The following is a 25,018-nucleotide window of genomic DNA, read 5'->3' on the forward strand; positions in this document are numbered from 1 at the left end:
GGTTTTTTAGGAAGCTTGCACTATGGGGGAGATTCAACTGCCAGCGATATCGTGCGTGGACATTGTGCTGCGCACATTGCCAGCAATTACGGTAGAAATCTGCACTCATTTTAAAGGTGCGAGGAAAAATGAGCAGAGATTTCTGTTAAACCTACGCTAATTAAATTGCCTCCGTGGGATGTTGCAGGAAAGCATATTTAGTCATTTTTACTCGCATCTCAAAGCCCGATGTATTCTGTACCATAATTGTAATTGTGCAGCACATCGCACGAGGGACCTCACTACTAACAGAATCTCCCCCTATGAGAGTAATTAAATTAGCCACGAAGCGTCTCCAGAACGCCCGTTATTCACTTTGCGTGGAGAGTTCTGTAGAATAGAGGTGCAAGCAAAAATTAGCGAATATTTGTACCGTAATTGCTGGCAATGTGCATGGTGCAATGAATTCCCCTCTATACTTTGTATCTTAATTATTCAAATCCAAAACATGACTGACCTATGTTTACAGAAGTGGAGCTGAGGGGATAAAGCTTGTCTATGACATCACACCAATCTTTCAGTATCAAGCTCCCAAGTTCCTCCTTCGTTTTGAAAAACCTCACAGGTAATCCTTTATCCACAATGCTGGTTTTCAACTCCCATATCCTCAATTCTTCATCTTCATTTTTACTTGCAAAAGAGGACAAAATACGTTGCTTCTCGTGTTCATTAGATTGGTGTATTTTTTCTTCGATATAGAGGTAGTCTCTAAAGTAGTAGTACTGATATTGGTTATCTTTAAAAGATGTAGCTTGGACAACCTGAAGTTCTGTTAAGCTACGTTCCTTGTTACTTCCCTCCAAGACCCAGGGGTATCCGCCATTTGCTGCCACAATAAGATTCTGCTCTATATCATATAGACCTGAAGTGTCTGATTGGTCAGCAGAGCCCAAGGGAACCTGGATCTGACTCTCTGGTAAAAATTCACCATAAGTATGACCAAGTATACATATAAAGAAAGGAAATGAACTGTTAATATAGTCCAAACAGAGCTTTAACTGCTCATGTGCTATGTCATTCGGCTGTACATGAGGCATGGAATCCACATTATTTGATATCTTTTCTATTGGCCACTTGAGATCGACAGCTTTAAAAGAAGTTCCTCTGATAAGACAGAAGTGGTCAAGTTGAGGGAATATTGCTTGGGCCAAATATTTTCTTTCTTCTATAAAATCTTTTGGTGTTGAGCACACATAGGGACAGATAGGCGTCCTGCTTGTAAAGTAATATTGGTGATCTTTATGTGTAGTAATTGAATGCTCAGCCACTTCAGCCATGGTACGTTTGTGGTCTTTCAACACAGCAGTGTGTTGTGGGTTCACTATTGATAATTAAATGATTACTGAGATTTTGTTCAGTGTTGTTCAGTTTCCAGATTTATCACTACCTAGGACAAAGTAAGAGAAAGTGTTACATTAGCATTGATATGTTTGGATCTATGTGTAAATAATACAAAAGAGACTTTTATATGGCTGATATACATCATTTTACTCTGTGTTTTCAGGGTACTATATTAAGGTCCTTGCTGAAGCACAAACCAATCTCACTGCTTTAAGTCCTGAACATTAGTCATACTTGCCAACTCTCCCGGAATGTCCGGGAGACTCCCGAAATTCGGGTCGGTCTCACGAACTCCCGGAAGAGCTGGCAAGTCTCCCGCACCCCGCAATTGCAGGGCTAAAATGATGTGATTTGCGATGAATCGTGTCATTTTGGCCCTGTCCCCCGCGACAAGACGGGATATTTGTCGAGGGTGGTGGGGCTCCACCCCCTCCCGCCCTCTAGACACGCCCCTCTCCCGGATACAACTTGCCAAAAGTAGGCAAGTATGACATTAGTGCACCTAACATGTGGTAAAGCCTGTGCTACTGTGTGAGCCTGCTCCCATTACTAGCAGGGTGTAAAAAGGAAAATATCTACAAATCTAAGCATACACTGCAGTGGAAAGGAATAACAAACACAGCAGACTAAGAGACTGCTTCACAGCCACAACATTAAATCCACTGACTAGTGAATTGAATTGCATTATCTTGTTTACAATGGGACCTGTCAAGGTGTGGGATATATTAAGCAGCAAGTGAACAGTCAGTTCTTGAAGTTGATGTGTTGGAAGTAGAAAAATTTGCAAGTGTAAGGATGTTAATGAAGGGCCGAATTGTGATGGCTAGATGTTTAAGTTAGGACAATCGGAGAACCCGCGACAGGGTCATGGATGCTCAAGGCTCAATGATGAACGTGGAGAGCGAAGGCTAGTCTGTCTGGTCCAATCCCACAGAAGAGCTACTGTAGCACAAATTGCTGAAAAAGTTAATGCTGGATAAGATAGAAAGGCATCAACTATGAGACTAGAGTTGGAATGGACAAAAGCACTCCAGTCCAATAATCTTATTAAAATCATTTTATTCATAACTTTAATATTACATGTCTATACATTCCAGGCCTGTAACAGTGAAATATTAAAATAAGAAAAGAGAGATAAAGTTATCCCTTTGATAAAGCCTTTTAAGCGAGATGTAAGTCGGGTCCCAGACCCGGAAGTGGGATCCGATAGTGGCTGCTTGCCGCACTTCGCCTGCAGTTATTGAAACAAGTTTGTTCCGTTTAATATACTTATAGTGAGATTTATGTTGGGGGGCACAAAACTTAAGTTGATACTATGCTTACAAAGAGACGAAATTGAGGGTGATTGTAGGACAGCTGCGAGAGGATGTTGAATACAAATCACTCAGAGATGATCCTGTTCACCCTGCAATGATTTAGCTGCATTTAGTGAGCGAATGTGGACTGGCCGTGCAATGTGAAATTCAAAACAGATTATAGACTATTTCTCACAGTAGCTGCAATGATATACCAATGAGATATTACTTTCAAAATAAGTTGTAAATGGGGTATTTAAAAGTGACATAAGAGACCTAACCTTAGACTATAAACAGAAAAGAAGCCTAAAACCTGTATAAACCTAGGCCTTGTAAAACCGTTGCCAAGACAAAGTAGCTCATTTATAATGCAGGATAATGTGCAGCAAATGTTGAGTTTATAATGGCACTTGTTTTACAAGCACCTCTTATAAGTATGTACCAATAGGTACCATTCTGTACCATCCATAGAATGGGCATTACATACATGGCTAGGGACTCTCCAAACTAGCTGACCCAAAGATGCTTTATAATATGAATAATTTAACAGTAACATTATATCAGCCTTAAGAACACTATTTTCTTGTGGTCTTAATATCCACTAAGTTCTAATTGTATTAGTAGCAATCTGGCACTTTTGTCTGAATTATTATTATCCTCCTTATTTTCCAAATCATATAACTGTCTGGATAAGTTCATTATGGAGCCATTTCTTCCTCTGGGACAGGGGCCCCTGTGCTGCTGGGTCCCATAACATTTGCATAGACTGCTATGGTTATAATTATGCCCTTGTTACTCTGCCATTGCATAACATATGACCTTTGCTGCAGCCTATGCTGTGCATGTAGACAGGTGATGTGTGGGCATTCCGGGTGCAATCCACACTGGTAGTCATTTCAGCTACTACCACCAACCCGATACTGCTTCCCCCGACAGGGATTACCCGACCGTGAGTTTTCCTACACACTTGTCAATCCGAATGTTTATTTTATTGATTTTGAAGAATTGCAATGAGCTCATAGGGCACCAGCTGTAAACAACGTTACTCTTCTCTTTAGGACGTTGCTCGTTCTCTTTATAAAAAAAAAATACATAAATTCATCAAAATCCCATCAAGGGGGGTGGGGGTTGTCTTAAAAATCCAGCTACCAAATCTATAAAATATATAGGGGGAGTTGACAAGGCTATTCTTCCGCCTCACGTATAAATAATATGGGGAAGGGGGGGGTGAGATGACTATTCTGGCTCCCAGTCTATAATTTATTTTTTGTAACTTGACATACTGAAGGCAAATCTATTAAAAAATATAGAGGATGAGGTCCTGGTGGCCAAGCTATAAAAAAAAAATAGGGGGTTGATATTTTTATTGTGCCGGGGCTGGTGTGTGTGTGTGTGTGGGAGGTCTACGTATTAAATGGGAATCCTATTAAATTAATGTTGGGGCTTGTGGTGTGGGGGCGGTATATGCACATATTAAAAGTGAATGATTTTAATGTTGGGACTGGTTTGTAAGAAGGAGGCTTATTTATTTAATGCAAACACTATTTAATTTTGGGGTGAAAGGCGCTTAATTATTAAACGTGAGTGCTATTAATTTAATGTTGAGCTGGTTGGGGTTAGGTTGGTCTAGTGTTTAGTCATAGCGGGCAGAGCCTTCTTACCTCTATGTCTGTATTACCCTGTATTGTTTTATTACTGTGTTTGTTTCCAATTGTAAAGCGCTACGGAATTTGCTGGCGCTATATAAATAAATGTTGATGATGATTGCTCTACTTTCTAGGAGGTGAAAAATAGCTATCTCTTTTCCAAACAGGACCCCAACACTCCTGGATCTGGCCAAGCAGCAGTTGACTTGAAGAAACCAGCAGCAGATGCAAGAACAGGTAGGAGAGCACAGCATAGGGATAGAGGGTGGTCTTGCGCCTATCGAGGGCTAGGCGCTGCCACTAGGAGGCAACGCCTACTCACACCAAGATATGAAGGGGAACAACAATGTGAGAGACGTGAGGGGGCAATGTGGAGGATACAAGAGGGGCAATGTTTGTATACGTGCAACACTATCTTTATACGTATTAGACCAGTGGTCCGCAACACTGTACAGAGAACTCATTCACATCAGTCCCTGCCCCATTGGAGCTTACAGTCTAAACTCCCTAACACACACACACACACACACACACACACACACACACACACACTAGGGTCAATTTTGATAGCAGCCAGTTAACTTACAAGGTTTTTGGAGTGTGGGAAGAAACCAGAGCACCCGGAGGTTTCCTCCCACACAAACATGGGGAGAACATACAAACTCCACACAGATAAGGCCATGGTTGGGAATCAAACTCATGACCCCAGTGCTGTGAGGCAGAAGTGCTAACCACTAAGCCACCGTGCTTAGTGGTTAGCACTAGTACAGTGTTGATAGTGTAAATCTTATTTTATTTACTTTTTAACACTTTACAGTATAATATAAAACATGTTAAATGATGCAATGCTATACACCCTGTGTCCCTCACCTCTTTTTGGTACTTACCGGCCCACTTCGAGGGGGATCATCTTGAGTCTTGTTCGCTTAGACTCCTACAGGTACTAAGATATATGCAGTAACCTAGCTATCATGAGTCTAACAGCATCCCTGAAGGATGGCTTTCAGGGAGTCACATGATAGATCTGAGATCCAGATGGAAGTAGCTGCATCTATTGCTTTGTACTCTGTAGGAATTGCAGGAGAGCACATGATCGATCAGCGCTAATTATCATAGAGATCTTGAGAAAGGGTGTTGACCAAGACATTAGTTGATGTAAGATAAGTGAGCGGAAATGTATGGGGTGCTGGGCGCTAGGAAACATGTAATGAGCCATGCTGCAGGCGATGGTATAAACAGAAGGGAACAGATACTCCCTGTGCAGCCATGGCTTCCAAGAGGAATTTTGGGCCCCCATACAGCAACTTCTTGGGGCCCCTTCCATAGATACCAAGGACTGATTAAGAGGCCGCTGCAAGGCGCTGCTGTGCCACTAAAGGCGGTGTTGTCAAACTGTTTGGGTTACTTTATCCCCTTTCTTGGAGCCCCTTCCCAGTAACATGATGTCATATGGATAAGTGCTACATTTTCAGTCATCAATACTTTTACTCTGTATCATACCTGTAGTCTGTTACTGACATAGAAGAATGTAAAACATATGAATATGGCTGGGAAAAGCAGGAAACCTACCAGTATAAAGTGGTTATAATAAACCTTAAAGTACAATGAGATGATCCTACATTTAATTCCATTCATTCAGCATGTTACAGATGGATTATGTGCAGTACAGTGCAGCATTCTCCAAAACACCACAAACTCAGAAAACGTTTTGGAGTGTCATGAACTTTGTAGTCACTGCCCCGTTTCTCTATCTTGCTGAACACCTCCAGGCCTTCCTCATCATCAAAGCACAGTGTGTCTGGAGACAGTGGCAGGGATTGAGCAGAATTAGATAATATTTGTGTGCCAGACTTAGCAGTTATTATTATTGTTATGAATCTTTATATTGTACAGTAGTGCAGGAAACAAAGCTAAAAGAGACATGCCTTTAGGTACAAAGGGCTGGCCACATATATAACCACTAAGATGTACTTTATCAAGAGCTCAATACTGTATTTACTGGCGACACATCTAGATTCTTACAACAGGATAACATACACACACTCAAGAGGATAGAGAACTCAGAAGTGGCAAGATGCAGCACTGTGATTCCTGGGCAAATTATTATGTATAATATGTGCTTTGTCTTACAACCCTCAGGTGTCTGGCCACGCCCCCTCAGCAGTGCGCTGTGGCACACACACACCTTTTTACGGGCCCCTACCGTTGCATTCCCCTGGTGGGCCCTTCATGCCCCAGTCCGACACTGTCCTTTACACCTGCCGCCCTGTAAGCTCATCGCAGTTCTTCAAAATCACTCTAATAAACATCGGAGTAAGCAGTATCGGGTTTATCATGCTCGCTTTAACGTACCACACCCGTAATCCAACTGTCTGTGCAGTGCATAGTAATTTACAATGTTATGGGCAATAATTACCATAACCCAGCTCAGCTACTCCCCAGAATAATGCACTTTATAGAATGCTGATTCTCAGGGTTGGTCCACACAAGTGGAATACTCACACTATATGGAATGCAATGTGATGTGTGTATACCAACATGTAAACATTGCCAGCAAAGAATCTACTGATCCCTATTCCTATTAATGCAGATACAAATTTTCTTACAGTAACTTCCATGCCATATGTGTGGACAACATGAATGGTACAGAAGTGACTGTGAGTATATTGTGTGTTCATCAATGGATCCCTAACCATCGATATTTACCCTGCGGTATACTTGCGTCATGTCCCATTTGAAGTGTCAGTATTCCTCTTATGTGGAAGAGCCGCACCAAGGGTAAGTGGTAAAAATGCTATTGAGATTGAGTATTCACATTAATTTGGGAAGTTTATTATGCATACAGATTTTTTAAATTAGTTAATTAATAATAATTTGGAATATCTTCAATTAGAGTGATAATTGATGAGCTTAATATAAACTTGGTAGGACATATATTAATTTGCACACTTTTACATAAGAGCATATTATGCTAATTTGCAGTGTTACATTAACTTGAGGTGGTTAATAATTAGCAGGGGGCACCACAACTACTCTCAAAGAGAAGTATCTGATTAATAATAATAGATTTTAGTTAAGTGCACCATATAAAGATAACTTGTCACTAGGAGACGATTGGCATTTTTGTATGGTGTTCTGTGCACTATGCATTAGTGTCTCCCTGGACCTGTATTGGCCCAGAAAGGGTGTTTAAAATAATGCTGTTATAATTGCTATATTAAGATGTTGAGTGAAGCTGTAAACCCGAATATGCCCTCTCCCAGGCAGGCTTCCTCCATATGTGAAAAAAACAAAGGGAAATAGCGCAAACTGAATGTATTCTTACCCTCCATAAATCCATGTATCAAAGTAATTATATAATTCCTCTATACGTCACAGCTATCCTGCGCCATCAGCGCTCACAAGACAGACTCAGTGCGCAGCTCATTCTCTGTAGCCATTTAACGAAGCAAGTGAAAGGCAGTATTGTGAAATGCTATCTTAAACTATGGTTAAGATATGTTTATACTTTTTTAGTCCCAATGCACACAACTCCTGTTAAATAGTAAATAAGTAATTGAAATGAATAATAAACTATCCATATAAGAAACATGAGCTTTGATTATGAATTCTGTACTACATATTGCTCACATTGCTCCAAACTGACTTCTATTTGCATATGCATTTCCTCTACTACCAGAGAGATAATGATTACACCAGCCATTTATGACCCTTGGAATAGCTATTTATTTTACCTTTGTTAGGTTAGTATGGACTATTTGCATACACTTTACTTAGTGAGCAGCCCTTGCTTTCACAGCAATTACACGGGTATTGTCAGCAGGATTGTATTAAAAAAAAATAATAATCATCATTAGTTATTTATATAGCGCCACTAATTCCACAGCGCTGTACAGAGAACTCATTCACACCAGTCCCTGCCCCATTGGAGCTTACAGTCTACATTCCCTAACACACATACACACAGAAACTAAGGTCAATTTGTTAGCAGCCACTTAACCTACTAGTATGTTTTTGGAGTGTGGGAGGAAACCGGAGCACCCGGAGGAAACCCACGCAAACCCGGGGAGAACATACAAACTCCACACAGATAAGGCCATGGTCGGGAATCGAACTCATGAACCCAGCACTGTGAGGCAGAAGTGCTAACCACTAAGCCACTGAGCTGTCCATAATGGAAAACTTACCCAAACCCTGTGCAATAAGACCCAATTACAGGTTCATCATCATCATCATCATCATTTATTTATATAGCGCTACTAATTCCGCAGCGCTGTACAGAGAACTCATTCACATCACTCCCTGCCCCATTGGGGCTTACAGTCTAAATTCCCTAACACACACAGACACAGACACACAAACTAGGGTTAATTTTTTGGCTAGCAGCCAATTAACCCACCAGTATGTTTTTGGAGTGTGGGAGCACCCGGAGGAAACCCACGTAAACACGTGGAGAACATACAAACTCCTCACAGATAATGGTCATGGTTGGGAATTGAACGCATGACCCTAGTGCTGCGAGGCAGAAGTGCTAACCACTAAGCCACCGTACAGGTTGAACCACTTTATATCTCTGTGTTATATGGAGATTTGCAGGAAGTCACAGCTCTCATTAAAGTGAATAGGTATTTGTCACAAAATCAAGCGTGATTAGACAAAGATGCAGCAAGGAGTAACATACTCCCTTGTTATATTTAAATGTGTCTGTGCACAGACAGGGTTTCACTTCATCTGGGGTTCCAAAATGAACAGAGTAAAACGGGAAGTTATGTACAAAGGTGGTAAAATGATCCCAGATATTCCCAGCAAGCTGTGAGCCTTCTTTGTTTGCAATTGTATCCGCAGGACTCTTTGCGAAAGAACAATGACTCTGAGGACAACTCCATATCTGACTTGTTCCTCTTGCCTCTTTGGACTGGCCTTGGCTGGGACAAATGGGACAGCTCCTTCCCTTACAACTGGAACACTCCCTGGTTTTACCTGGATGTGGACAAATCTGTTAGGGAGCACCATCTGGAGGGAGTTAGCCCAAACTTATGGAAACCAGACTGTCCACAAGCCCATCAGAGATAAAGACACGATGGAGTCTTTTCAAGGGCTCCCTGCTGCTAGAGCAAAGATTGTCTGGGAGAAAATGGTCTCTAGGAGGATTGTCCCATAAGTGTGAACTATGTTGATGCTTTATGGTTTGCCAGGAATCGCCTCGTATTGAAAAGGGAGATGTCTATCCAGGACTGTCACAGGCTGATCCACCACCTGTGAAAGAAGAGGACTAAACATTTCTCCTTCTCCCTATATGTGCCTGCATTTCAATAAAGCCTTGGGCCTGTGACTCCCCTTCCCTTTCCCTTGCCTTCCTTTCCCCATCACACTGCTTGAACATTGTTGATTGTCGGGCCCTATGTATGCACCCTACCCTTATATGTGTCTATCAATAAAGCTTTGGGCCTGTGACTAACTCCCTTACCCTGTTCACTTACCTCCCCTCACCTCACACTCATTGCCCTTGTTGAATTAGCTGTGTTGTTTAAGTGATTAATGAATAGTGCAGCACATGATGTATAGTGTAGAATGTGTATCAAATGTCATATGTTTAGTATTGTACTACAAAGTATGACTGATTTATGTTTCAGAGTATTATGGTTCAGCTGAATGTAATGTCTTTTAGTCTGTTTTTTGGTATATTTTATGCAAATAAAGTATACATTTTTTAATAAAAACATAATACCTACCATATACATACATGTGCCCCCTACCTCAGCTTTTAGGAATTAACCCCTATAAAAATATTCAGCACAACCTTTTGCAGGACTTTGGATCTATGTGGATATGTGCATGGTGAAAATGGTAAAAAATGTCACTACAATGTTCTGCTTACTATCACGTTAGGACCAACCCTTTCATTCATTTCAAAGTCACCTTTTTTCTACCAATATACATCTGCAAGGGGCATATGGCGCCACTATGAAAGTAAAGACTGAAGACCAAATTCTGCCACTTCCAAGTAAAAATTTATGAATGGTGTTGAAGCTTCTGCCTGGTGCAGTTATGTCTCAGTTGAACTTCTTGGGTAACCACAAAGCACACAATTATGAAGAACTGGTGCAACACATGCTCACAAACATTAAAAACTTGGGTACTAATATGAGCATAAAGGTACACTTTCTCCATAGCCACTTACACTGAGATCCGAATAATCTTAGTGATTTTAGTGAGGAACAAGGGGAGGTTTCATAAAGATATAAAGGTGATGGAGGAAAAGTATCAAGGGCGATAGGACAGACACATGATGGCTGACTATTGCTGGAGCATCAAATGTGATTGTCCTGATAACTCACATAAAAGAAAATCGTACAGTGTTTTACTATGCATTAATTGTAATCGTCCGAATCAGCTTACTATGTTTATCTGTTATATCATACCAAATAAAATGCCATTATGTATTTCATGTGTTTACTTTTGTAAGATTTGAGACAGTTCAATGCAATTTGTAAGTAGACTCTGCCTGACCCGATTCATCAAGGCACATATCTGCCAATTTTGTGCATTTCCTCCACAAAATCACTCTGCACATGCCCAGAACATTATTTACCAGTTTTATCATAAATGCCTTTATTATTAACAGGTGACATTAATTAATTTTTTTTTATGTTCCTATGCATTCTTTTGCAAATTTATAATCCCCATAGGTACTGGACGTATCCTGCTGCGTCCTGTGTAGTACAGCACAGCAGACCTACACCTCAATTCAACAGCGCACGTATCTTGAGATCCATGCATTGATGAATTCATCTGTACGCAAAGGCTAAATATGTATAATACTGAACGCGGGTTGTGCTCAGAATATGTGCCTTGATTAATCAGGCCCTACATCTTTTGCATTTTTATGTTTTTCAATGGGGTACAAATTTTCTAAAAAATTCGAGTTAATCTAGCAAAACCGATGTCATATTCAGAATCAGCGCCACAAACCTAAAAAGATATAATTCCATAAATGTTAAAAATGGGATACTTCACCAAATTAGAGACTATAAGGAGGCAGTTCATATAGGTGCAAGGTTCCATAGGAACATTGCGCTGTGTTTCTGTGCACATTACCGGATATTACGGTACAGAAAACATTGCTGAGTTTTGCTCGTAACTCATAGGGGCATATTCAATTGTCCGTGGGATTGCCAAAAATTTATTACCGTTATTACGGTAATCCTGCGTGGAAAAACCGTTAATACGGTAATTTTCTCGCTGGATTTCAGCTCACAGCTCATGGAGCTGCGAGCTGAAATCCAGCGAGAGATTACCGTATTAACGGTATTAGTTTTTCTGCGCTCGAACCCGTGGACAATTGAAAAACCCCCATAGAGGTTCAAGTGAAAATGAGCAAAGATTACTGATAACATCCCACGGAGACACTTCATGCAAAGTTCCTACGGGACGTTACAGCTAATTGAATCAGCCCATTAGTCTTCAGGCACTACCTATTGAAGCTATTTATTTCCAGATCAGATTTTGAAAATAGTGAATAAGTGCTATTTAACAAATAGTTGAATACAAGTTAAATCAAAATAATTCTATCTCTGGGACATCCTTAATTGCTACAGATGTCACCTGAATTGTATATTGCTAGTTCTCTTTTTTAAATACACGTTTAGCATTCCTGTTATTTTGTAGCAGTATTAGATCCCTGGCTGTACAATGTACCGTATATTATTATTTATGTTCATACTGTATGACATGTTGCCCCTCAATCTGTTTCCTTTGCTTTAATAAAAAAAGTATGCACAAAAAATAAAAGAATCAAAGTAACTTGTACTTTATATCCATGAATATGCATCACCCCAAAAGAATACACAGTGCTGTGTAATATGTTGATTATAAATAATAATAATAATAATAATAATAATAACAAGAGAATTAGTAGATACACCATATTATATTGTTCATATCATAGTTGGATATGAATTACACATACCACAACTAATAATTACTTAGATATGATACACAGAGATAAAACATGAATAGATACACATTACCATTGCTGCTTTTCAATCTATTCGGAAACTGTAAATATGAATTTACTTTCCCCCCACCCAGTCTCTCCGCTCCCCTGACAGTAGTAAGACATAGGAGTAAGTCAAACACCCCCATGTTCCCATAGCAACAGCACCGGCCCTGTGTAACTATAGTAAACATCCCGAGAACTGCCCCGGAAGCACTTCTTATAATTGACCCTTCATTCATTGACTATAATATCAGTAGTTTGTCATTTACTGATATCTCCTCGTAGCCATTTGTATATTTATTTTCTGAAACAACTAAATATTAACGCAGACGCCGGCTGCTGGATGCGGCGCTTTCCTACAGAGAGCGAGCACCACGGAGCGCTGACCAATCAGAGCGAGACACGCTCCCAGCGCCTAACACCGTACATGGAAGAAGCCTATTGGCCAACGATAACTGAGAAGCGGAGTGCGAGGAAGGCGATGATTGGTTAGCTGGTGTGCGTGGTCGGCTGCCATTGGTGTGTACATTGCGTCCGCCCGGTGCCTGTCAGGAGCAGATATTAAAGCATTGGAGACGGCGTGTGAGCCGCAGTTATTCGTGGAAAGCGGGCGGTATAGTTATTGGAGCGGTGCGCGCGGCCTTCCTGTGCTGTCACCATGAAGAGGTTATTGGCTGTCGGCCTGTGCCTAGTTCTCCTGGCATTTGGTGAGTGAAGCCGAGGAACCCCTTATCCTGTTTCTGGAAGCTTCCTAGCCGGTGCCCCTCTATAGGCGGGGTGTAGGAGGGCGAGATCTGGAACTTTCTTCACCCTTAGGGAAACACTGCGTGTCCTGGTATCGGGCGTGTGTAATGTCACCCGGTCTGCAGCTGCCCCTGTCGCCTCCTTGTTATCCCCACTTTATTATTAAATATCCCATGCAGCGCTTAGTCACTATACATAGCCGGTGCTGTTCTAATGGACGGCGCTTCCTGATCCAATGTCCTTTGTCTTTTACACCCTGCTATCAGTACTGACATTGGTGTTAAACATGGGGTGGTTTAGGTGTTAAATGTTGGGAAAGGCAGCTTGTGCCTCTTTGTCTCAATCTTCTGGGTAATCATTGATCCCGCATGATATGTCTTCCTAAATCTGTGACATTCACTTTATGCATTAAGTAGCTTGAGCTGACATAAATAATTAAGCCACCGATTTAATAATTAACTCTTAAAATGTTCATGCTGAACAATCCTAGATGATACAGTACCTTTTGTGACTATTTCAGCTATTGGATTCATCTTTTTAGAACTTAAAAAATTAATTTGAAGTTTGGCAGCTGCACTGGATGTTCATGGAGACCTAGTGATGAACAGAGAAACATGTAGCATTGGGCAATGTTTAACCTGTGACTATATTAACCTGCCAAATGGTTTGTTAAGAATATGTATTTGATACATAATGACTGATCTATGTTCTTAGGATAGTAGCTGATGACTGCAATTATGTGGTTGTGCAGGAGTAGATGGTTGAAGGCAGAGCTGTAACTTAAAATTTTAGTGCCTGGGGCAAGAAGGGAAAACTGCTGCCCCTAAGCCCTCAATTTTAACCATATTGACATAAAATATTCATAATCTTGTGCCCTAGTTTAAGGGCTCGTATATCTTCATAGCGCACAATGGACATTCTGGATATTGTAGTGAAAGTGTAGCATGATCAACCCCAGGCTCTTCTCTTTCATTTGTGAACCAATCGTTAAGTACATGCTGCTACAATATTTACAAGAAAATACATTTATATAATTTTTTCATTTGATCATAATTGCAGCTTCTGTAAGAGCTGAAGATGAAGTAGACATTGATGCTACTGTGGAGGATGACATTGGAAAAAGCCGGGAAGGTTCACGGACAGATGATGAAGTTGTTAGCAGGTCTGTATTTAGTTTTTACTAGTTGTACAATGTGAAAGCTTTTACCCTAGCTCTTCAATTTCATACTTGGTTTTTCCTGCTCTTAAGACAAGTATATAATTAAAGAAAGTCCAGCAATTGTTTTGTTGGCTCATGTTTACTAGGTGAGATGTAGACTTGCATTTCATCCATAGATTGTAAGCTTGCGAGCAGGGCCTTCTCACCTCTTTGTCTGTTTTACCCAGTTTGTTAATTAGTTTATTATGTTTGTGGTAGCGCTATGGAATATGTTGGCGCTATATAAATAAATGATAATGATTACATTACCTAGGAAATGGTTTATTCCTAAAGTTATGGTTAAGTGAGAATTTATACTGAGAATTGAGTTGATAGAAACCTTTTTTCACCCATGCTTGTGTTTTTGCTTTAGGGAAGAGGAGGCAATTCAGCTGGATGGACTCAATGCTGCCCAAATAAAGGAAATCCGAGAGAAATCTGAAAAGTTTGCATTCCAGGCTGAAGTTAACAGAATGATGAAGCTTATTATTAATTCCCTGTACAAGAACAAAGAGGTTATTTTCCTAACAAACCTCTGTAAATTATCTTCTCCTCATTGATGGCACTACTAAATTTTTTTGCAATTACTTTCCAGATTTTCCTTCGAGAATTGATTTCCAATGCATCTGATGCTCTTGACAAGATCCGGTTAATTTCTTTGACTGATGACATTGCCCTTGCTGCTAATGAAGAGTTGACAATTAAAATTAAGGTATGTTTGTATGAATAGAACTTTACCAAAATGTCAGATTCAGTAAAACTCCTAAAGTAGAAAACAATCCAGACTTGTATATTCCTTTTCACTTCCTATTTAAAACTAGATGGCTGGGTATCTATGTATATATTCTAGAACTTGCAGAAGGGTCAATTATACTGAAGGTATACAATGATTATTTGGAGTTAACAAATGTTTCTTTAAACTGATAGCAACTCCCCATCCTCCTTACTGCACAGTACACTGGATAATGTTCATTACACTATTGATGTGTTGTATTTTAGTGTGATAAAGAGAAGAACATGCTGCATATAACAGATACTGGCATTGGCATGACAAAGGAGGAACTGGTTAAGAATTTGGGAACAATTGCAAAATCTGGCACCAGTGAATTTTTGAACAAGCTGACAGAATCCCAGGAAGATGGTCAAACTAGCTCTGAGCTGATTGGCCAGTTTGGGGTTGGCTTCTATTCTGCCTTCCTAGTTGCTGATCGTGTAATCGTGACCTCAAAACACAACAACGGCACACAGCACATATGGGAGTCTGACTCCAATGAGTTCTTTGTGACAGAGGATCCTCGTGGTGACACACTGGGAAGAGGAACAACAATCACGTAAGTGGGTCATCTGCATTGTTTTAAACTACAACAGTTTGAGGTAGCAAAAAAAAGTAAGATTTTAATAAAACATTTGGAACAATCACTACCATCATTCACTCTCTTCCCAGCCCTGTTAAGTTACATGGGGTCCCTTGTGATACTTCTAACATTCCATAACACTACAGTGATCTCGCTTCCATGCAGGCTTAGAAAACTGGAGTTGCTTGGAGCAAATAACTTGTATGCAATTGTTATCCATCCCAGTACATCAAGCCTTCCATAGCCCTTTAAACCTTAATTCTATCCATAAGGCCTTCCTTCCCTCCTAAATTAGCACAACTGTGGCTGCCTTGACAGGATTCCCTGGAAAAAGGGGCACAAAAATTTTGCAGGTAACTTTAACCCCTTCAAGTGCTATAACTAGAGGCTGTACAGGGTAGTGCATAATGCAGGTATATCCAGTTGTGGCCCTCATTGGATTTTAACAATGGAAGAAGCATGTTTCAGAACTGTAGCGATCCCTGGCTTGAACCCTTCCCAAAATCTGGAAATATTTTAACAATTGAAGAGTAATTCTGATGCATGATTTGCACACTTCTGTACTTTTTCTTTAAAAAGTAGCTGAAGACTAAAAAATGTTCTTGTTTTATATACAGCTTGGTTTTGAAAGAAGAAGCAACTGACTATCTTGAGCTGGAGACCGTTAAAAACCTTGTGCGGAAATATTCTCAGTTTATTAATTTCCCTATTTATGTCTGGAGTAGCAAGGTAAGCGGAAGAGTAAATATTGTGACACATGAGCCTCTTATAGGAATATTAAGTAGTGTCCAGCATATGTCTTGAAAAACTTAAGTCAAGTCTTTCATTTCTCTAGACTGAGACTGTAGAGGAGCCTGTTGATGAAGAGGAAGCTAAAGAGGAGAAGGAAGAAGAGACTGATGAAGAAGCTGCTGTTGAGGAAGAGGATGAAGAGAAGAAACCCAAAACTAAGAAGGTAAGTCTTGTTTGCCTGGGCTTTAGACCCAAAGTAATAACTCTTCCATCCCAACTTTTAACACCTTGATTCTTTTTATTATACTTGGTCAGCAGACTATTCTAGTGCTGTGTACACTTGGCTCAGTGTATGCTCACAATCTGTATAGTTTCCATGCGGCTTTTAAATCTACCACCTTGTGCTATTAGAGAGGTATAATGCATCTCCCACTAATAGGTTTTAGAGTGTTTTATAATTGACAATTTATTAAAATGCTACTGTCAAAATATGACACTGTCTCTGTAAGGGAAACATATTTGTATTATAGGAATTGAGTAATTTACAAATTTTTTTAATAATGTAGGTTGAGAAAACAACCTGGGACTGGGAGCTCATGAATGACATCAAACCAATCTGGCAAAGACCTTCCAAAGAGGTTGAGGAGGATGAATACAAAGCTTTCTACAAGTCTTTCTCCAAGGTAACACATCCTAAACTGTACACCCAATGCTTTCAGCTTCTTTGTACTGTATAAAATACTATTGTGACAACTTAAACCCTTTATAAGGATGTGAAATCTGTAATAAACAAAATATTTGTTTAGCAAACTTACAACAGTTCTAAGTGTCAAAGCACAATCTCATCTTAAATGCACTTGTAATATCAGTCTACTTGGCTGTGGAGCATTTTGGTACAACTGCAGTTGCTAAATTACTTGAGCACTAACTCCTGGAAATCTACATGTTCTCAGGAAAGTGACGATCCCATGGCTTACGTCCACTTCACTGCTGAAGGAGAGGTTACTTTCAAATCCATCTTGTTTGTCCCTGCCACTGCTCCACGTGGTCTGTTTGATGAGTATGGCTCTAAGAAGAGTGACCATATTAAGGTATATAGCAATTTTATGGTTGACATGAGTGCAATGCAGAAGATTCTTTCTGGCGTTTCTCTAACTTAAAATCTTTTGTAACAGCTCTTTGTTCGCAGAGTATTTATAACTGATGACTTCCATGACATGATGCCCAAATACTTGAACTTTGTCAAGGGTGTGGTAAGTTGTACATCTTTGTACCGTCTGTGTAATTCTTTATAGAAGAACTTTTCTAAAAAGTTTTAAACACTTTTTTTTTTTTTTTTTTTTTAAATCCTACAGGTTGATTCAGATGACCTGCCTCTTAATGTATCCAGAGAAACACTGCAACAACATAAATTATTAAAGGTAGGTTGTTGGTTAATTCTTGCACTAGCTTAGAATGTCAGCCTCATACCATTTGTGTAATCTTTACATCTGACAAGTGGATTTTTACTTTTTCCTAGGTTATTAGAAAGAAGCTGGTGCGTAAGACTTTGGACATGATTAAGAAAATTGCAGATGACAAGTACAATGACACATTCTGGAAGGAATTTGGTACCAATGTTAAACTTGGTGTGATTGAAGACCATTCTAACCGTACACGTTTGGCCAAGCTTCTTAGATTCCAGTCTTCTAACCATAAGACAGAGCTGACCAGCTTGGAGCAGTATGTGGAAAGAATGAAGGATAAACAAGATAAAATCTACTTCATGGCTGGTGCGAGCAGGAAAGAGGTAGGCTTTGTAATTGTTTAACTACTTCATACTGTTGTAAGCTTTTAAATTGCACAGGGTTAAAAGGAGAAAAATGTTGTCTGCAGGTGGATTCCTCCCCATTTGTTGAACGTCTCCTGAAGAAAGGCTATGAAGTAGTTTTCCTTATTGAGCCTGTGGATGAGTACTGCATACAGGCCCTGCCAGAGTTTGACGGCAAGAGATTCCAGAATGTTGCTAAGGAAGGGCTGAAATTTGATGAAAGTGAGCAGGCAAAGGAAACGCGTGAATCCATGGAGAAAGAATTTGAGCCTCTTCTAACTTGGATGAAGGATAAGGCATTGAAAGATCAGGTATATTTACAAAGCTTCTAAATGTAGCACGTGACGGGGCTGCTTTTCTCAAAGGTGTGTAACTCAATGTAAGCTTTTACTAATAGTGTTTATTGTGTTTTCCCCCCACAAGATTGAAAAGGCTGTTTTATCTCAGCGCTTGACACAATCTCCTTGTGCACTTGTGGCCAGTCAGTATGGGTGGTCTGGCAATATGGAAAGGATCATGAAGGCACAGGCATACCAGACTGGGAAAGATATTTCTGCTAGGTAAGTTTTTAATGTGTTTTTGTTTTTGTTTTGGGGGTTTTTTGGAGCTTTAATTGTCAGAAAACTAGCATTGGGCCCTACTTCAGGCTATGAAGTTCTAGGAAGATGGTTTAGTTGAGAACCTACCCCTTGTCACTCCCATTATCTCATCATGCAGTACTTCATGTGTTTATGTTCTCTCGTATGAACAGGCCACATGTTTATGTAGTTGGACAGTATAGTGAATTATCACACTTGTGTATTTTCAGTTATTACTCAAGCCAGAAGAAGACTCTCGAAGTTAACCCAAGACATCCTTTGATCAAGGATATGTTAAGAAGAGTAAAGGTAATGCCTTTAGATACATAACTTGTGACAGATCTTGTCTGCATGTCTGCCCATTCCACTGTACAAGGCATCGGAGTTCTAAAATGTATAAAAAAATATACATGACTCAAAAGAGATCCTGGTTTAAATCGCAAAGTATAGATTACTAAAAGTAAAGCTATTGTGACCTTGGATGAATGAACTTCTATTTTTGCAACATGGTCAGTTGGCTCAGTGCAAGCTGTCATGTAGCACTGTACAAAGTGTGGAGTATAGAATTGTTAATAGAATTGATGAATTTGTTTGAAGATAAGAATTATTAAATATTGTCACAACTTCACTATACCTTTTTTAGTAATTCATTTTTATCCCTACCTCCCAGGAAAATGAAGATGACCAAACTGTGTCAGACCTTGCCGTTGTACTTCTTGAGACTGCCACATTACGGTCAGGATATCAGTTGCCAGACACAAAGGCATATGGAGAAAGGATTGAAAGAATGCTACGGCTGAGCTTAAATATTGACCTTGATGCCAAGGTAAAGGCTGAATCTTTACATTGACAGCATGTATCATCTGATAAGAGCAATGGAACTTTCTCTATTCCCCCTGGTCTTCAAACTGCATGTATCTAGTTTCTATGATCTGTATCTAAAATTCTTCCTGTCCCAAATACATTTACTAAAATAAATGTGAGTATAGAAGGGTTAATTCAGTGTGGGCGTGGAACACCCTGCACCCAAATAAGGGGAACGAATGTGTGTATCACTGGAAACAATGGGTTACAATTTTAGACTTGTTCACATGCATTGTACTAGCACAAAAAACAAGCGCATCAAATCGTGCTATCAGGTAGAAGTCTCAGACTGACTCTAATCTTCCCTATTATATATTTTTGTCACTCTTGAATTAAAAGGTGTAGCTTACCTACTACGATGTAGACTTCATTTTTACTTGGTTGTACACTGAATTGTTCAGATACATTTATTTTAGCCTGGGACACCTCAAGAGTGCAAACTGTCCAAAATTGCAAAGAGCGGACACTGGTATTTGACCCAAGGTCCTCTCTTCTGGTCATTGTTGTAGATCTAGCCTCCCAAGCTCCAGGTGGCTTATCACAGACCTCCATAGTGCATGCAATGTAGCTTTATAAGTGAGTGCCAGTAACTATTGCTGTACTGAGAAACAGCCCATCTGCGACATTCCTACATAATGCTTAATAACCTTTCTAGGTGGACGAGGAGCCAGAAGAAGAGCCAGAAGCAGCAGAGGAAGCGGAGCAGGAAGAGGCTGATGATGTAGAAGAGGTTGAGGCAGAGGAATCTGATGAAACACCAGAAGCAGATCAAACAGAGACTAAGGTAAGTGCTCATTAGATTGAGTACTAGACACTTCATGTCACAACTATTACACTTAAAGCTAACCTACAATTGTTAACCTTTTGTATCTGATGAATATATTCAATTTGGTTATATAATTAAGAATTGCCATGCTTGGTTTGCTACATTTGACTACAAAGATGTATTCGTTAAAATTTGTTTTTTTTTCCCCTCTCCAGGAATCGACACACACAAAGGATGAATTCTAAATGCCATTTCACCACTGGTTAATGGGGGGGATTGGGTTTTTATTTTTACAGTGTTGAATTTTTTTTTATATATATAAACATTCCTCATGAATGTAAATTTGTACTATTTATGAGTATGCAGTTGTGAAAATTTTCTGCACAAATACAGAAGTTATAAAGCCATGCAGGATTCACTGTCCAGATCTAACACGGCTATGCTGTCTTACCAACTTGACTCTAAGCACTGCAAGTCGAAACTTCATTTGGAAGTTGGCGGGATATGGCATTTAACTGGCACTTACTGGATACAAGATCATCACGGATCTCCCATCAACATACTGACTGAAGTATAAACTAGCGCTATCACTGTGAGACTGGACTTTGCCTCATATGTGACATTTAAAAGTGTAAAAATTATTTTTGTAAATATGAAGTCTGTCAAAAGACCCCTGGTTCTAAGCTGTCCAAGTTACAGCATCTTGTAACACTCTCCAATTACTGTTGTCACAATGTTGCAGTGTATTTCCACAGCAATTTACCTCTAACAATAAAGTTGTTAGTGACTTTGTTATTGAACAGTTGTGTAAGTACTTGTGTTTCATATGATCTCAGGAGTACTTGCTGCCTTATCTGAGCCCTTATGCAGTGGTGAGATGTAAATAACCATGCAATGCCAACATTTGCTCAAAATTTGTCCATGTGTTAAGGATGGTGAGAAGTACACCTGCTTAGAACGGTCACTGCCTAATGACTTTACAGGACCATCTTATACATTATAATAGTTGGCTTAACATCTGTTAAGCAGCGGTCACCTCAAATTATGGTGTTTTCATACGAAGTCTGCAATTTGTCTTGTGTGGTGAACGTAACCTCGGCAGAAGTACCCAGAGTCTGATTTTGTAATCCAGTTGTAAAGTAGCCAAATTCACACTTTAAATTGCACTGTGCAAATTTGGCTACTGGATTGATTAGTGCCTTTTTTTTTATTATGGGTGAAGGTGAGTGTCACCCAGGACCTGCAGTGCACTATGAAAAACTCAACACCCAAAAGCGGCCTCTTTACTTGGGATGTCCGACTCCATTAGGCCCGGTGTGAGCAAACTGCTCAATATTGCAGAGGCATAAAGATGTTGTGTGCTGCTGCTATTGAGAAGAACTGTATTGGAAGGCTTGGGTTAGACTGAAATATTAATGCATGATATTCAGTGCTGATCAGCTGAGTTGTAGGTGCAGAGATTAATCAGCCATTACAATATAAATCTACTCCAGAGAGATCTGGGGGCCACCTGTTTGTCCTGAGACTGAAAGTCGTCAGCCTTCCCATATTTTACATATTACACCTCAGAACCTGTTTAGAAAAATAATAATGTATGATTGTATAATGTCCATTCTATAGCTATTGAATTAAAATAACTTATGGTACCTATACATTAATAGTGTGTGTGTGTGTGTGTGTGTGTTTATATAATATATATACATACACATACACACAATGTGGTCTTGCACACGTTGTGCTGAAACTGCATTGAATGCTGAGACGTTGAGCTTCCCTGCACAGGGTGCAGTTGTCTTACCAGGTGTGTTAGTATATTTACAGAGGTAGTGTTTATCATCACACAATGCATGTTTCTATATCCCCCATCGGAGCTTTTTTTTGGGGGGGGGGGGGGGGGTGGTGTAATGTACATTCTGGATTAATTCATACTATCATCTTAAACATTTTATTTCTACACCTTCAAATGTAACCATCAAAAGCAGAGGGAAAGTTAAATAAATTTTTTTACGCCTTTTTTTTTAAAGGCTGGAGCGGCAATTGGATCTTTACAATAACCAGATCCTTGTTGCCATTTTATGAAATACTATTTTACATTTAATTTTTATGTTATTGTTTTCTGGGGTATTCCTATTTGTGGCACAATTTTCAAACACAAGTAGCTTTGTTTAATTTTTTTTTTTACCATTGTCATTTGTTCATTTTTAAGGCTCAAATTCATGAGCCATTCAAAACAATATAGCATCATCAATCTAGTAAAGTATTTATTGTTCACAATTCTTATTGCTGCCAGAATGTGTGAAGTGAGTTGTTGGTTTTTTTTTTTTTTTTAATGACCGAATACATTCTAGGTGGGCAGGACATAAGTAAAATCCACCTGTTGGGGATGGGTGATTCCAATAGTAAGTTAAGCCATTTATATGCCTTGACCCAAAATAAACCTATATATGATGTTCTCCTGTGGCTGCAATTTCTCCAACATCCAAGGTTAGCTGTTCTGAATATCTTAGATAATCTGTCCGGGATGTAATAACATATAAAAACAATTTGTAGACTGTTTCTTTTCTTTTTTTTTTATCAGTAGAGATTGAACTATGGACTAGTTCAGCTCGCTGTTCCTCAGTGGAAGGAAACCAAAAATGTTAGGTTGAGTAATTCAGTTTGCATGTCCACTCATGAGGTGGAGATATGGAAAGTGACACTTGCACATGATGTGGAGATCGAGACTATTATACTGTGCAGTTTTCTGCCTCCCCAACAGGTGGTTTGTTTGTTTTTTTAAATATGGTAAAATAATTATTTAAACAAACTAACAAAAAAAAAAGCACCCATAGTCAGACATAAGACATGTTGAAAAATATATACATCAACCAGTCTCGCAACTCACATGAAACAATGTTATACATGTATTTATAGTAATGTAAATGACATTACTAAAACATCTAAACCATAAGACAATACAAAATACAGTATATTCACTTCTATATGTGGCCACATTCAATTACATATCCGTAAATATTTTTCAAAATATGCTAAACAAAGTTAATCCAACAATTATAAAAGGACAATCACAGCTGGATAGAGAACTCGCTCACATCAGTCCCTGCCCCAATAGAGCTTACAGTCTAAATTCCCTAACAAACACACAGACAGACTAGGGTCAATTTGATAATGGCCAATTAACATACTGGTATGTTTTTTGTAGAGATGAGTGGGCTCGGATATCTGAAATCCGAGCACACCCGAACGTTGACGATCCGGGTATTCCCGCCAATTGCAAAACTGAAACCGAGGCTCCGAGTCATAATCCCACTGTCAGATTTCGCGATACTCGTATTCTATAAATTCCCCGCTAGCCGCCGCCATCTTCACTCGGGCATTGATCAGGGTAGAGGGAGGTTGTGTTAGGTGGTCCTCTGTCCTGCTATATCTCGTGCTGTGCTCTGCTCAGTCCAGTGGTGCTGTGTCCTGTGCTCTGTCCTTCTAAGGGCATTGTTATTTCCCCATTATTCCCATGTTATAAAAAAAAAAAAATTTTCAAAAAATATCCAAAAACAATCCTGCAGTATAAGTCCATTGGTACTGCAATATTACCAAGTTCACACATTCAGCAGTAAAAGTCCAGTGGTACTGCTATATTACTTCAGGCAGCTGTGCAGTGGAATTCAGACCATTTGAAGGTGGAGGTATTGTGGCCCCGGTACCAAATTGTGTACCGGAACCACTGCACTATGCAGTCCAGAAAGCTACCTCGGTGAAACGTTTTGGACTAAAAACAATATTGTGAGGTGTTCAGAATAGACTGGGAATTAGTGGAAATGATTGTTATTGAATGTTATTGAGGTTAATAATAGCATAGGAGTGAAAATAAACCAAAAAACTTGATTTTAACACTTTTTATGTTTTTTTCAAAATAAATCCGAATCCAAAACCTTTCGTCAGGTGTTTTGCGAAACAAATCCGAATCCAAAACACAAGACACCAAAAGTGGCCGGTGCACATCCCTAGATTTTTGATTGTGGGAAGGAACCAGAGCACCTGGAGTAAACCCATGTGAACAGGGGGAGAACATACCAACTCCACACAGATAAGGCAATGCTCAGGAATCGAACTTATGACCCCAGTGCTGTGAGGCAGAAGTGCTAGCCACTAAGCCATCGTGCTGCCCATCATCATCAGCTATTTATATAGCCCCACTATTGCTGCAGCGCTGTACAGAGAACTCCTTCTCTCTTAGTGACAATCAGGTCACAGACAATGGCATACTAATAATTGTGTTAAGGCCAGTCACATCTATACCCATGGTTAAACACATTATCGAAGATAATAGTTCATTTACAGGTTATAAAAGTAACTTTGCCAAGTCAGAAATTAGATCCCTCTCAAATTCTACTTTTTTGTATGCATCTCAAGCTGCAGTACAACCATTCATAAATACTTATGTAAAACAGTACACTCCATGCACTTGCAGTCATGTGCACTGGATTATATTCCAGTTATTGATAATAAACTAGTTATTTCTAAATCTTTAAAAAGTGGTGATCAAAATGATCATCTTGCTCAGACTTCTATATCACCTTTAACTGTTACCTCTTTTGTGTTCAGAATTTAATATGAGACAATGTAGCAGAATATTTACTACTTTTATTTGGAA

The 25,018-nt window shown here is 39.5% G+C and overlaps 2 protein-coding genes across 2 annotated transcripts in view; one reads left to right on the forward strand and one right to left on the reverse strand.

Moving 5' to 3' along the window:
- LOC142152543 (tetratricopeptide repeat protein 41-like) overlaps positions 1–12,720 on the reverse strand; it is a 69,859-nt gene extending 57,139 nt beyond the window's left edge. Inside the window, exons 1-2 of the mRNA XM_075209294.1 lie at positions 12,352–12,720; positions 497–1,426 (exon numbers count right to left, since the gene is read on the reverse strand). Coding sequence (XP_075065395.1) covers positions 497–1,316 — 820 coding nt within the window. The 5' untranslated portion in view covers positions 1,317–1,426; positions 12,352–12,720. The remainder of the gene's footprint in view (positions 1–496; positions 1,427–12,351) is intronic.
- A 153-nt stretch (positions 12,721–12,873) lies between these two features.
- Positions 12,874–21,167, forward strand: HSP90B1 (heat shock protein 90 beta family member 1). Its single transcript, XM_075209293.1, has 18 exons — positions 12,874–13,027; positions 14,124–14,226; positions 14,636–14,777; positions 14,858–14,974; positions 15,262–15,593; positions 16,235–16,346; positions 16,453–16,572; positions 16,916–17,032; positions 17,303–17,440; positions 17,525–17,602; positions 17,705–17,770; positions 17,869–18,138; positions 18,225–18,470; positions 18,583–18,719; positions 18,968–19,046; positions 19,408–19,563; positions 20,257–20,385; positions 20,583–21,167. The coding sequence occupies exons 1-18, from the start codon at positions 12,979–12,981 to the stop codon at positions 20,610–20,612; spliced, it is 2,421 nt and encodes an 806-aa protein (XP_075065394.1). The 5' UTR covers positions 12,874–12,978; the 3' UTR covers positions 20,613–21,167.
- Positions 21,168–25,018: the final 3,851 nt, after the last annotated feature.

The sequence above is a fragment of the Mixophyes fleayi genome, chromosome 4, assembly GCF_038048845.1.
Source record: "Mixophyes fleayi isolate aMixFle1 chromosome 4, aMixFle1.hap1, whole genome shotgun sequence".
Taxonomy (NCBI): domain Eukaryota; kingdom Metazoa; phylum Chordata; class Amphibia; order Anura; family Limnodynastidae; genus Mixophyes; species Mixophyes fleayi.